At 36.6% G+C, this 13,509-nt stretch overlaps 1 protein-coding gene across 1 annotated transcript in view; it reads left to right on the top strand.

Moving 5' to 3' along the window:
• The window catches only part of ODAD2 (outer dynein arm docking complex subunit 2), a gene marked incomplete at both ends in the record, with an annotated part of 90,269 nt that overhangs the window by 27,769 nt on the left and 48,991 nt on the right, over window positions 1-13,509 (top strand). Inside the window, 6 exons of the mRNA XM_082015154.1 lie at window positions 4,324-4,470; window positions 4,759-4,968; window positions 5,128-5,364; window positions 7,000-7,110; window positions 7,678-7,832; window positions 10,532-10,774. Coding sequence (XP_081871280.1) covers window positions 4,324-4,470; window positions 4,759-4,968; window positions 5,128-5,364; window positions 7,000-7,110; window positions 7,678-7,832; window positions 10,532-10,774 — 1,103 coding nt within the window. The remainder of the gene's footprint in view (window positions 1-4,323; window positions 4,471-4,758; window positions 4,969-5,127; window positions 5,365-6,999; window positions 7,111-7,677; window positions 7,833-10,531; window positions 10,775-13,509) is intronic.

Genomic DNA, 13,509 nt, shown 5'->3' with positions numbered 1-13,509 from the left:
TATTTTATAGAACTGATGCATCAGCACATATGAAAAATATTTTATTGTGGTTTTACTTTAAAAACAGTTCAAGTGGTGTGTGCATTTTTTAAGCCAAAAAAATAAAATGCATCTATGTACTTCATATACAGTTCTATTTTTTATTTAATATAAGAGAATTAAAAGTTGTTTATTTTTTAAAAACCTGGTCCATATTAAATGTTATGTGCCAACCATTATACATGTAAGATAAGCAAATTATGAACTACTATGTTATGTATAAATGTCATTTCACTGTAGGAGAAGCAATCCTCAAAAGAAGAGACTTGTCAGGTTAGCAATATACTTCTTACATTTATGTAAAATAATGAAAACACAAGTTTTCTTCTTAAACACCTGTTGCAAAAATTTTATAATAGAAAGCAAAGTAAATCTCAAAGTCTAAGCTATATGAAAAGACCACAAACTTCACAAAAGTACAGCTGTGGGTACTTTTGAGCTATAGAATATTCTGAGTAGTTTTGGAATCATATCTTAGGGATTTTTTAAAAAATAATTTAGACTTTGATATGTGTCAGTAAACTGATTTCTTTAGGAAAAGGCTTAAGAAATTGCTACAATATTTTATTCCTTAGGACACATTTTATAAAGTAGATCAAAATATGTTCTTAAAGCTAGACATGTTTCATTTTCTTCTGAAGTCAAGATGCTAACGATGATTAAAAAAAGGTAACATGAAAAAATTATAGGAATCTTCCTTTAGGACACTATGTGTTACAGATGTTAAAAAATTACCTTTATATTTAAACAACTTTATGTGGGGAAATTCTTTGGATATCTATTGTTACAAGAAATTGAAGTAAAAATCGGCTATGAAGCTCCATCTACATACTCTTCATTGATTAGCAGAAGTGTTTGTCTGATGTAAGTTACTGATCTGAAACTTTATCAAGTATTTTTCTCACATTCCTTTTGGATTTGTTTTCTCACTTGTGATTCTCTACTACATTTATGATATCTGTTGAAGAGCATGTTAAATTTTTATAGTTATCTTACTGTTTCTGTTTATATTTGAGATACATGCTGCAAAATGCTATGTTTTTGTTAGATCTACTTGTTCATGTTAGCAAATATTACTCAGTTTTTCAATATTCTGTATTTCAGTATGATGTGCACAGTTGAGCAAAATATTTTGCTCTGGAAAGGGTTGGCTCAAAGTCTTTACAGTTTCACAAGTGTCATTTGAAAGAGATGGGCTTGGGCAGCACAGTTCAGATCTGAATGGGAGCCAAAACTTCCCTGGAATTCAGAGCCATGTGGGAGGTGGATAGTGTAGTTTGATTTACTAGGTGCTCTAAGATGTAACTTCCACATTATCACCAGTTGGCATTGCTCATGCACTCCAGCTTCTGTTGCAGCTACATGGTAGCTCAGCCCTCCTAATTTCTGTGCAGCTGGGTTCATACCTAATTTGATTAATAGTAAATCTATACTATAGATTCAAAAGGATCCATTGTTATCATATGGTTTAACTTTCTGCATACCACAGGGTGTATTCTTTGATCTTTTTCTTGCTTTTAGTCTAGTAGCTGTGACTGAAATAGAGCTTATCTTCTAGAAAAACATCCAATCTTGACTGAAAAATTTCCACTGCTGGAAAATATACAATGACTCTAAGTAATTTCTTCCAAAGGATAATTAACCACACAATGAAAAACTTGCACTTTACTCCTCATCTAAATTTTAGTACCTTTAACTTCAAATCATCAAATCGCTGTGCTACACTCTAGAGCTTTCTGTGATCAGGTTCTTCTTCCTCATAGATTTATTTATTCACTATGAATAAATCATACCTTAATTTACTTTTTAATAAACTGAATAGATCTTCTCATGTCTGTCTTAATGCAACTATTTTCCAGGCATACAGTCATTTTTATTTCTTTTCTCTGAATCATCTCCTTATTTTCACTTTCCTTCTAGAACTGTAAAAAGGAAAATTAGACACAGAATTTCAGTAGTAGTTGCACAAGTGCCTAAAAAGAGATAATACCTGTGTCCCTATTTAGTACTTCCACTTATGCATCCCCAGATTAATCCTCTTAATCAAATGTTACACTGTAATCTCAAATTCATATTCAACATCCCAAGCCTTTTTATATGCTCTGGTTTCCAGGATAGAACTCCTACGTTGAACTATATCCTGTTTTCTTTACTTTTAAGTGTATGACCTTAAATTTAGACATTAAAAAAACTGCATTGAGCAGATCAAAAGACAATGTATCCCAATAACCTGAGTGCAACAGGAGGAGAGACAGGATAATTGGAATGGAAGTTTTCTGAAAGCTAATCTTTTGCACTCCAGATGTCCTGACCTCTGATTTCCACAGATGTGGGAAACTTTACTGCATAACTTACAGTAGTGTGAAACTCTGTTCATATTCTACCAAGGCAGAAGAAATCCAGGACCATAAATGAATTCCCAGGGCAAAGTAAGAACAGGGCAAACACAGCTTTCTAATATTCTCCAAGCCTCCACCTGTTTTTAGCTCAGGGAGTTGAAAATTGAATGATATTTTTATGTTTTTACTGACCTTCAATGAAATCTTAGCTTTCACAGAATCCTTTCACAACTAGTTCCACTACTCTGTTGCCTCATTTGAAGAACCAACTCCCTTTATCAATTTTTATCTTGAATCCTATTATACTTCATTATTAAAAGAGATTATATCTGTATTAAAAGAGACATTGGATGGTCAATCCCTATCCATCCTGATCAGTGCTATCCCTAACATTGCAGACCTCTATCACATCCCTTCAGGCATGCCTGTTCGAGACTGAAAAAAACTTGGATTATCTTTGCTGCTTTTCTCTGAAACTTTTCCAGTGCTATAGCAACCTTTCTGAAACTGAGACCGCAGAGCTGTATGAAGTTTTTAAAGGTGAATGTGAACCATGGATTTATACAGTGGTATAGTGACATTCTCTGTTCACTATTTTTTTCTAAGTCCTTCTATTCCATTTGTTTTTTGATTGCCATCTACCCTAACCTCAAGATATAATTTCTAATTTTTAATGGCCAGCCGAAAACCTATCATTCCATCTATGGAGTTAGGATTGTTTTTTCTGATGTGCATCACTTCTCATTTTCTCTTTTGCTATTTTATTGCCCTTTTAGTCTTAGTAAGTTCTTTTAGCAGTTTGTCACAACTGACCTTGAATCATAAAATCATCAACAAACTTTGTCACTTCCATTTTTCAGGGTGTTTATGAGTATGTTGAATTGCACAACTTCAACATAGTTCCATGGAACTCCACTAAATCACATCCCTTTATTGACCTATTTGCTCTTATCCCCAGTTTCCTATCCTTTAGTCATTCTTTTCAATCCATGCTATGACCTTTCCTCTTACAATATAGTGGCTTAGTTTCTTTAAAAGGCAGGGACTTTGTCAAAATCCTTAGTGAGTCCAGTTGGACATATCAACTAGATCACCATTTCTTGGTAAGTTTGGTAAGGTAGGACTTATCTTAACAGATCCATGGTGACTCTAAGTGTATCATATTGTTGCAAGAATGTCATATTTAGAGAGATGTCTGCTAATTCTGTTCTTTATTAGAATCTACCAATTTGTCCAGCACAGATGTTTGGCTAAAAGGCCTTGGATAACCGTTGAACTCTTTTCAAAATTGACATCACATTTGTTTTTTCCCAGGACAGCAGTAACAAGGCAGTTTGAAGCAAGAGGGTACATGCCACTTCTACTGAATCAACTATTTTACCCTGTTTCCTTTATAACTCAGTTGAATACTATCTAATAGTGGGAATTTGTTATTGTTCACAGTGTCAGGTTTTTTTTAAAAAAAACTTCTGCAGTGACTTCAGTTTCAGAAAAATCCTCTGAAATGACCTCCACAATGGAAGACTCCAGTTGGAATTTCTTTGGTTTCTTCCAGAGTGAACACCAATGCAAAGAATGCAGATAGCTTCTCTGAAATGTCTGTATCTTCACTGTGTGTTCTTCTGCTGTCTGCAAACACTCATACAAAACCCACAGTACTCTACGAGTAATTTACTGCCCAATTTACTAGTCCATTCACAGCAAGTCATGTTAGTAATTTGTCACCTGTGCTACTCACTCTCACTTCAGCCTATGTGCCATTTGCAGACTTTATCAATAATTCCTTTTTTTACTGTGTTATTTAGTGTGTTATTTAGCACCATAGAATCACAATAATCTAACATGTTTCTTCTTTAGTAGTAGTTTTACTAATACTAGTAGAAAAGAGTAAGTTTTATATTAAATGCGCTTTACACATTTATTAATTATTTGCTTTTTTTTTTAGGGAGGTAATCCAACAGCTACTGTAATCGCATTGTGTTCAATGAGAGATTTCAATCTGTCTCAAGAAACATGTCAGCTGGCCATCAGAGACATTGGATGTCTTGAAGTGTTAATTAATTTACTTGATACAGAAGAAATTAAATGTCAGGTAAGCAGCTTTGTCTGATAGAGCAATTAATATACCTTTTCTATTAGAATATTTTTTCAATTTTCAAAGTTATAAAGTATAAAGAAAATTGATTTCTTTCTTTTCTCATTTCTGTATTTTCTCACTTCCAAGAATTTTTTAGAAAAAATCAATTTATTTGACTTTCCGTTTCCTTCATCTGATTCAATTTAAAAGATAAAATTTTTCAGATAACCCAGCATTTAAAAGAATTTTTCTGTTTATGTATACTTAAGTAATGTTTAACTTCTGATATCTTCCATTATTTAGATTGGTTCATTAAAAATCCTGAAAGAAATTAGTCAAAATACACTGATCAGACATGCAATTGCAGATCTTGGGGGCTTACAAATCATGGTTAAAATATTGGACTCTCCAGATAAAGATCTAAAACGTTTGGCAGCTGAAACAATTGCTAACGTTGCTCGATTTAAACGAGCACGAAGAATAGTAAGGCAGCATGGAGGAATCAAGAGATTGGTAAGCAGACATTATAATTTGTACCCTTGTCATATGCATACTTTTGTCCAAAAAATGTGTCATATGTTGTTTACCTGATTCTAGTGGTAGTGTTTGCTGTCATTAAAAAGCAATGTAATATCAAACTTCCCTGTAGATAATTAAAAATTTTTTTTTTAGGTTGAGTTGTTGAAATGTGTTTCAGTGGGATCAACCAGTCTAACACCGTATCAAGCAAAAGATACGGAAATAGCACGCTGTGGGGCTTTAGCACTCTGGAGCTGCAGCAAAAGCATAAAAAATAAAGAAGCCATCCGTAAAGCTGGAGGCATTCCATTGTTAGCTAGATGGCTCAAATGTTCACATGCAAACATCTTAATCCCAGTAGTGGGGACACTACAAGAATGTGCCTCAGAGGTAAGTAAACACATATAGCTAAGTTATTTCTAGTTATTAAAACAATTAGCTACTACAAGAAGCATATATGAAAGATGGGATGACTGAGATCTCTCTTTTCTCATCCCAAGTAATTAGCGATAGAGCGAGAGGAAATGGGCCTCAAGTTGTGCTGCGGGAGGTTTAGACTAGATATTAGGAAAAATTTCTTTACTGAGAGAGTGGTAAAACATGTAGACATTGCACTTCAGGACATGGTTTAGTGGGCATGGTGGTGTCAGGTTGATGGTTGGACTTGATCTTAAAGGTCTTTTCCAACCTTAATGATTCTGTGATTATATTCAACTGTCACTTAAACCAGGACAGTTAGCCCATCAGGAAGTACATGCTGTGTGTGATCAAACCGCTTTTGAGAAGGTCACAGCTTGTAATGAAGTAAAGACCACATATTTTTTATTTGAAAGGGTAGGAGTAGTTTGTGAAAGAAAATACATAGAAATTAAATCCTTAATCAGTTTCTTTTTTTTCTCATTTTTTTAATCATACTTGATAAATTTGGCAACTTGAGATGGTATATTCTGGTTAATCAGTACATTTAAATTCTACAATGCTAGGACGTAATAATTCTACAATGCTTGGCCTTCAGACGTGGCCAAGAAGATCCAGTGCAGTGCAGGGCAAGGGGGTTTACAATGTTCTTGTGAATTGGGTAAGATTGTGTCTGATTGACTGCAAAAAGAAAAAAGGAATATTTTTTGGTTTTTTACAGATTTCCATGGCAAGTTTCACAAATTTGAGTATGTTCAGGTTTTAAATTTGAATACAAGTACTTTTTACGATCACTATATAAGATGGATGTTTATTTCTCTATTTGTGGAATCATATTTAAAATAAAGGTGCATTGCACTTAAAGTAAAAAATATACATAAGTTCTCTTGGTGAAGTTGAGACATGGAAGACACGATTTTTCAGAATATTTTACATTATAAAACATTTTGTATTTTCAAAATTTTTCCTTAAACTACACAGGTTTATGCATATTCCACGAGACAGCAACCTGGCAGATTTTAGCTTCAGTAAGTCTATATTGAGAAGGTGAAGTTTTTGAGGGTTTTATATCTGGCCAAATTTGGAAACAACACTAGATGCATCTCCTACACAGATGTTTCCCTCCTTTTAAATAACGAGCCCCTGTTTTAATGGCTGTGGATTAAAATTTGGAAGAAAAGATCACTAAGAACATGTTTGTCTAACCTTGTTCTAGGAATAGATCTGTTGTTTTGGCTGCTGGCTCTCGATGAAATGGGTGGATATTTCTTGATTCCATTCTGAATCTTTTTCTTCCTTGGCTCTGAGCAGGGAATCTGGACACCTTTCGGAATATTTTAAATTCTGTTTAAGCTGTGTGGTTACAAAATAGGCATTGCAGCACCTAGTTTTACAGGTGATTTGAAGAGCACTGCAGAGAATTTATGTATTTTATTAACTTTGAGAAAATCGATAGTATTTTCAAGGCCATGCAGATGACTTGTGCTTAAAATAAAGTACAAGGCTTCTCAATATCAAAGCCTACAATTGTAGCACTGTATTATTATTGTGATTAATATTATTAACTGTTAATATACAGGATTTAAAAGATGCAGTTTATCTTTTTAGCCAACTTACAGACTTGCAATAAGAACAGAAGGAATGGTTGAGAACCTTGTGAAAAATCTGAGTAGTGAACATGAGGAGCTTCAGATGCATTGTGCAAGTGCCATATTTAAGGTAATAGTATTATTATAATCAGTAGATCAGAGCCAGGATTAGCCCTTTGTTTTCATGTGGTTTCCAGTTTTAATATTTCTTAATTTTCTTTTTTTAATATTTCTTAGTTTTCTATTCTTTAATATTTCTTAGTTTTCTATTTCTCTAATGTGTAAGAAATGCCTTTATAAGAATGTTGATTGTCTTTGGCATAATTCTTACAAGAATATTTTAGCTGCATATTTAATATTATAATTAAGTTCCTACTTGCTCTTCTTGTGTGCAAGCCCTAAATTGCACAGGTTACCAATGGAAAGAGGTGTGGTATGCTGTGCAAAGAGCTGCTTTGGTTTTTTACGTTTGTTTGCTCACAAGGTGAACAATGTGACAGTATAAGCACTGTTGCATATACAGTAGCAGTTTACTGTCAAACTCTCTTAGTGAATTGTTAGCATATTGAGATACTTTGATGAAATGTTTATGCTTTATTCTGTATTCATTTTTTACTAGTTACAACATAATACTCCTAGCTTTTGAAGACATCATTTTACAAGTTTTACATAATATATATTTAATTTTTTTGTATAGTGTGCAGAAGATAAAGAAACACGTGACCTGGTTAGACAGCATGGAGGTCTACAACCACTATCTGTTCTGCTTGGTAACTCTGAAAACAAACAACTTTTAGCAGCTGTGACAGGAGCAATCTGGAAATGTGCAGTCAGTGGAGAAAATGTGTCAAAGTAACAATTTAATTTTACAAACATTTATTACGTTATCATGTTTTGACTTTATGGGCCTCTGTTGTTTTCAAAATTGTTTTGTCATGATTCTTCAAAACCATACTTCATAATCAGTTGGGTTTTCAACTTAGGTTTTTTAGTGCTTAAAAAATTGCCACCTGACCTCATTGGGGTACAGTGGAAACAGTGTTAAGTTCCTCTTAAGAGGCAATGGGGACAACTGGTGCCTCTAAAGAACACTTAAGATATAGGACACTGAGTCAGGAGGTGCACTAGCACATACTAAATGTTTGACATGTGGGCGTATCAGATATCCCCACTCCTCTCTGTACCTTACAAGCTGGAATCAGTGCTGCATGGTAGAGAGAGTATTTAGCACTCTTAGCTTTAACGTTTTGTATCAAGAGAGACAGAGAGCAAATTATCTCACTCTAGGGTAGATACCTAATATGCATTAGGTCCACCCACTTTAGAAATGTACTGGAATATAGGATAATTAGCCTAGATTCCTCTCTCCTTGACTACAGAAGGGGCTCAGAAACGTAGCTTAGTTTGGACAATGCAGCTTCTAAATGAGTGGAATTAACTAGACTCCTACCATCAGTACCTACAACTTCTCAGTATCATGGTTCTGAGTGATTATCTGAGAATGTGATAGCAGGAGTTATCACCCTCCACCTTTCAATGAACAGCTTAATGACTGAGAATACTCAAACTGCTCATCTGAAATTCATTTATCAGATTCATGCACCTTAGCTCAAAAAAAAGCCTGCTCCACTGAAGTATGTGCTAGGCTTCCTGCTGAAGTTACGCCGCTCTGTAGAGCGGAATGTAGGATTCATAGGCTGGAAGGAGTATCAGTAAGAGGTAACCTTCCTGCAGCCCTGATTTTAGTGTACTTTGCTGGACAAGCAGATATGATAGATAACTGCTGGATAAAAATCAGAAAGAATTCCAGTACTAAGGGTTTACAGTCTGGCTTTTTACTGTCCCAAATGAAATCCCAAACTGTTGGTATATAGAGACATGGTCTTTACATACTCTACTGCTGTCCTACTACTTTTTGCATTCTTGATTGCACAGTGACCTGGCTTTTCATAAGGGTCTGTCCTCCTTTTCTGTGGGCTATGGGTATCTGCACAGAGACATCCTGGTTCTGGATCAATCAGTGATGAGATGGACTGAATGGCTCTACTATTAAACGAAACAGGGCCAAACCTTTCAGGGTTCAGGCACTATGTTATAATTATCCATACCGTTTAACTGCTGTCACAGTCCCTTACACAGTTTGGCCTGTGCCAGCAAGTGCTCTCCGAGGCAATGGCCAGACACTCCTTGGGAACAGTGCAGGCAACAGATTGTTTCTATTAGGCGGAATGGGTGAGGCCACCCTGAATTGTGAGGTTAAGAGATTTTAGCCATATGGATGCTATGTTGTGCTTCTTGTCCTCAGGGCTAGAGAATGAGCCTGTTTTATTTATTAGTATAGCTGTAGCCAATAATTCTGTCCAAATGCAAACAGATTTTTGCTGGGCTACTTGCATATCTTTGGCAAGTGCTTGATGCTCCATGAAGGTTACTAGCCAAGCACAGCTCCACACTTGAGCTGAATTCATGTATTATGTAGTGCTGAGTCTGAAGCAGTTAAACCCTATCCAAATTCAACTATGAAAACTCATAAGTAGATCTAGAGGGATGAGCTTGAGTCTGGCATGAATCTGGAACTAACAAACGCTGATGATCCTTGCAGGGCCACTTAGTTGTCTTTGAACTACTCCACAATATTTCTTATACCTGAAGTACATTGCTGAGATGTTGTGCTGACTCGGCAACGAACTGATACAGGTATCTGGGCCTGACTTGTTCAGATTCCAGTTTACATGCAAGCAGCCGTACTGCTTCTGGACACAAGATGGCCTGAGCCAACAGCTCTGTCACAGTGTAGCCTGCCCATCACAGAGCCAGCTCATATCATTCCATCTGTGAAGCAGTTGATAAGCAACACAGATAAAGTAGCCAGAGAAAATGGGGGAGTTAAATTGTTTGCTTGCTTTGTTGCTCTTTTTTTCATGCTGTTGATGGTTCCTCTTGAAAAAAAAATTACAGGGATACTTCCAAATTATAGTGAACAAAGAGAGGCTTGAACCATGAAAAATGATAGGTCATTCGTAAAAATTTCCTTAGGGAAATGCACTTATTAGGCCTGAACTAGGTATAGAACTGGTCAGGGCAAACCCTCTGAAGGCTAACATTTAATGAAAGTAAGGGTTATGCTTTGGTCCAGAGAGGTGGAAGGGGATCTGCTATACCACTACTCGAGCTATTGTTAACACAGCAGTAAAAAGTACTGGAAGTTAGGATGCCGCAGTACTTGCCAGTCTCCCAGTATGTTTTCAGCTATTTATAGATGTTGCATCCACATGTCAAGTTTTAAAAAACTCTCAAACTACTCTGCAAATTCCTAGATAGCTAAATTAGAGAAATACATTTTAAAAGATAGAGTAAGAAATTCTGCTCTATGTCAGTCTTTAAAGAACCAATTGAAGTGGTTTACCTGTATTGTGATTTCATCAACAAGATACTTTACATACAGAAATTAAACATTATACTTCAATTATAATTATACGTTAATTATAAAATTAAACTTACAACAGTCACATACTGAAAATAACAACTTTGGGTTTATTTCTATGTTTTAGATTTAGGGAATATAAAGTCATAGAAGCTTTGGTAGGACTGCTTACTGACCAGCCTGAAGAAGTTCTTGTAAATATCGTCGGAGCATTGGGAGAATGTTGCCAAGAGCCAATAAATCGAACTATTATTCGTAAATGTGGTGGAATACCACCTCTAGTGAAGTTACTTACTGGAACTGATCAGGCACTACTTGTGAATGTCACCAAAGCAGTGGGAGCTTGTGCAACAGAACCTGAAAATATGATGTAAGCTGTTCATATTCATAACATTTTAAATACTGAAAAAAAAATTTTTAGTAATTCTGGCATTTTGTTTTCCCCAGAGTTCCATGGGTTAGTTACATCCTACTGTTAAAATGTGCTATATATAAAAAAAATAATCACTAAGGAAGTATATAGTATGTAAAGCTTTTACATTTTTGGGAAAATCAGATAACCCTTTAGGAAATTGGTTTTTATTAAAGTTAAAATTCAAAGTTACAGAGCACCATTTTAAAGTGCTGTATGATAGGTACCTGTTTTGCCTTCTCCTTTTACATCTGTTCTCAAATCATAAATAATAGCCTAAATTAGAGAAAGTAATTCCAAAAGGAAATGTGCACATTTACTCTCATGAAAAATAATTTGAAAATCTTTGAAGTAGAGTATTATTTGTATTTTATCTGTTTTGTCCGTCTCCATCATTCCTTTTATGAACTCAGACTTCTTTTTTTTACCCTTTTCTCCCTTCTTACTGCTTTGTAAAAGCGAAGAAAAAGACACTCTTTTTACTGAGAGAGTTGCTGCTCTCTTTGGTTTTGTGATGTAGATTTGTACAGCTTACAAGATCCTTGAATTTTATGATTAGGTGTTCCAGTTGAAAGTTAAGGTCGGCATTTACTGTACTTACTGTTCCTTTAAAGGGATATTTACCTCAAGATTCTTGGCATATTTCCCTCCTTATACATAAGAAAGGTCAGAAAGAGAGTTTTATTAAGCTCCTCCTGTTCCAATTTGCATAATTCACTTGATATTCATATAGCAGTGCAGGGAATTCTTTTCCTGAATAGAGCTTTTGTTTTCATGCTTTGGCTGTCACCCAGTGGCAAAAGGCTAGATGGTACACAACTGTAAACATGGGTTGTATGAACAGTTAGCCATGTATCATAAAAGTATACATAAATGAAATCACTTTCATGACATATCTCACTAAAAATCAGCCTTTAGACTAATGTATTAACCTAACAGAATTAGCATTGTAAATCAACTGAGAAATTGAAATGCTAATAAATATAAATTGATATTTATAAAACCTCAGACATACTGTAGTACTCAGGACTATCACCTGTGGTATCCAGTATGGATAGCTTCATACTGGAACGTGGTCAGTATGAGCACCAAAAATAACACAAGTTGCTGCTAAAATTGTGATGAACAAAGTCTATCTTGTTTTTAAGAAGGAGAGGTTACAATTTGTTTGTGACAAAATTTTATGGGGTTTGCAAAGAGTGGACAAAGGGATCAAATGTCGAATTTGGTTCCTATGAAAAAATTCTCTATTGAAGGTTCTCAACTTTTAAAATATTTAAAAAAATATTTTAAAATCTTAACAGAATTACAGAATCACAGAATCACTAAGGCTGGAAAGGACCTTCAAGATCATCAAGTCCAGCCATTAATCCAGTGCCACCATGTCCCCTAAACCATGTCCTGAAGCGCCACATCCACACCTTTTTTGAACACTTCCAGAGATGGCGACTCCACCACCTCCCTGGGCAGCCTGTTCCAATGCCTGACCACCCTCTCAGTGAAGAAATTTTCCCTAATATCCAATCTAAACCTCCCCTGGTGCAACTTGAGGCCATTTCCTCTCATTCTATTGCTGGTTACGTGGGAGAAGAGACCAACACCCTTGTCGCCACAACCCCCTTTCGGGTAGTTGTAGAGAGCAATAAGGTCTCCCCTCAGCCTCCTCTTCTCCAGACTGAACAACCCCAGTTCCCTCAGCCGCTCCTCGTAAGACTTGTGCTCCAGACCCCTCACCAGCTTTGTTGCCCTTCTTTGGACACGCTCCAGCACCTCAGCATCCTTCTTGTAGTGAGGGGCCCAAAACTGAACACAGATTCAAGGTGCGGTCTCACCAGTGCCGAGTACAGGGACACAGTCACTTCCCTACTCCTGCTGGCCATACTATTTCTGATAGAGGCCAGGACACTGTTGGCCTTCTTGGCCACCTGGGCACACTGCCGGCTCATATTCAGCCAGCTGCCAACCAGCACCACGAGGTCCCTTTCTGCCGGGCAGCTCTCCAGCCACTCCTCCCCAGGCCTGTAGCGTTGCATGGGGTTGTTGTGGCCGAAGTGCAGGACCCTGCACTTGGCCTTATTAAACCTCATACAGTTGACCTCTGCCCATCGATCCAGCCTGTCTAGATCCCTCTGCAGAGCCCTCCTACCCTCCAGCAGATCAACACTCCCACCCAACTTGGTGTCATCTGCAATCTTACTGAGGGAGCACTCGATCCCCTCATCCAGATCATCTATAAAGATATTGAATAAGACTGGCCCCAGAACCAAGCCCTGGAGAAAACTGCTTGTGACCGGCCGCCAGCCAGATATAATGCCATTCACCACAACTCTCTGGGCTCGGCCATCCAGCTAGTTCCTCACCCAGCGAAGAGTAAACCTGTCCAAGCCACAAGCTGCCAGTTTCTCCAGGAGAATGCTGTAGGAGATGCTGCCAAAGACAATTAACAATTAAGCAAGATCTTAGATCAAGAGTAGAATATACTTTTTACTACAGAAGAGATAATGCTGCTATCTTTTCCCAAGGCGTGATTCATCCAGGTGTGCGTAAATTTGATACCAATCCAGCAAAATATTTAAAACCAACGCTTAGTTAAAACACTGACACCAGTGCAACTACTCACATGTTTAAATTATTTGGCTGAGTCCTGTCTCTCTCACAGGGTTAAAATATTAAGTCATCCATTCTTCTCCCTT

The sequence above is a fragment of the Phaethon aethereus genome (assembly GCF_964289735.1).
Source record: "Phaethon aethereus genome assembly, chromosome: 2".
Lineage (NCBI taxonomy): Eukaryota > Metazoa > Chordata > Aves > Phaethontiformes > Phaethontidae > Phaethon > Phaethon aethereus.
The sequence above is the reverse complement of the archived record's forward strand: the minus strand, read 5'-3'. Positions and strand labels throughout refer to the sequence as shown.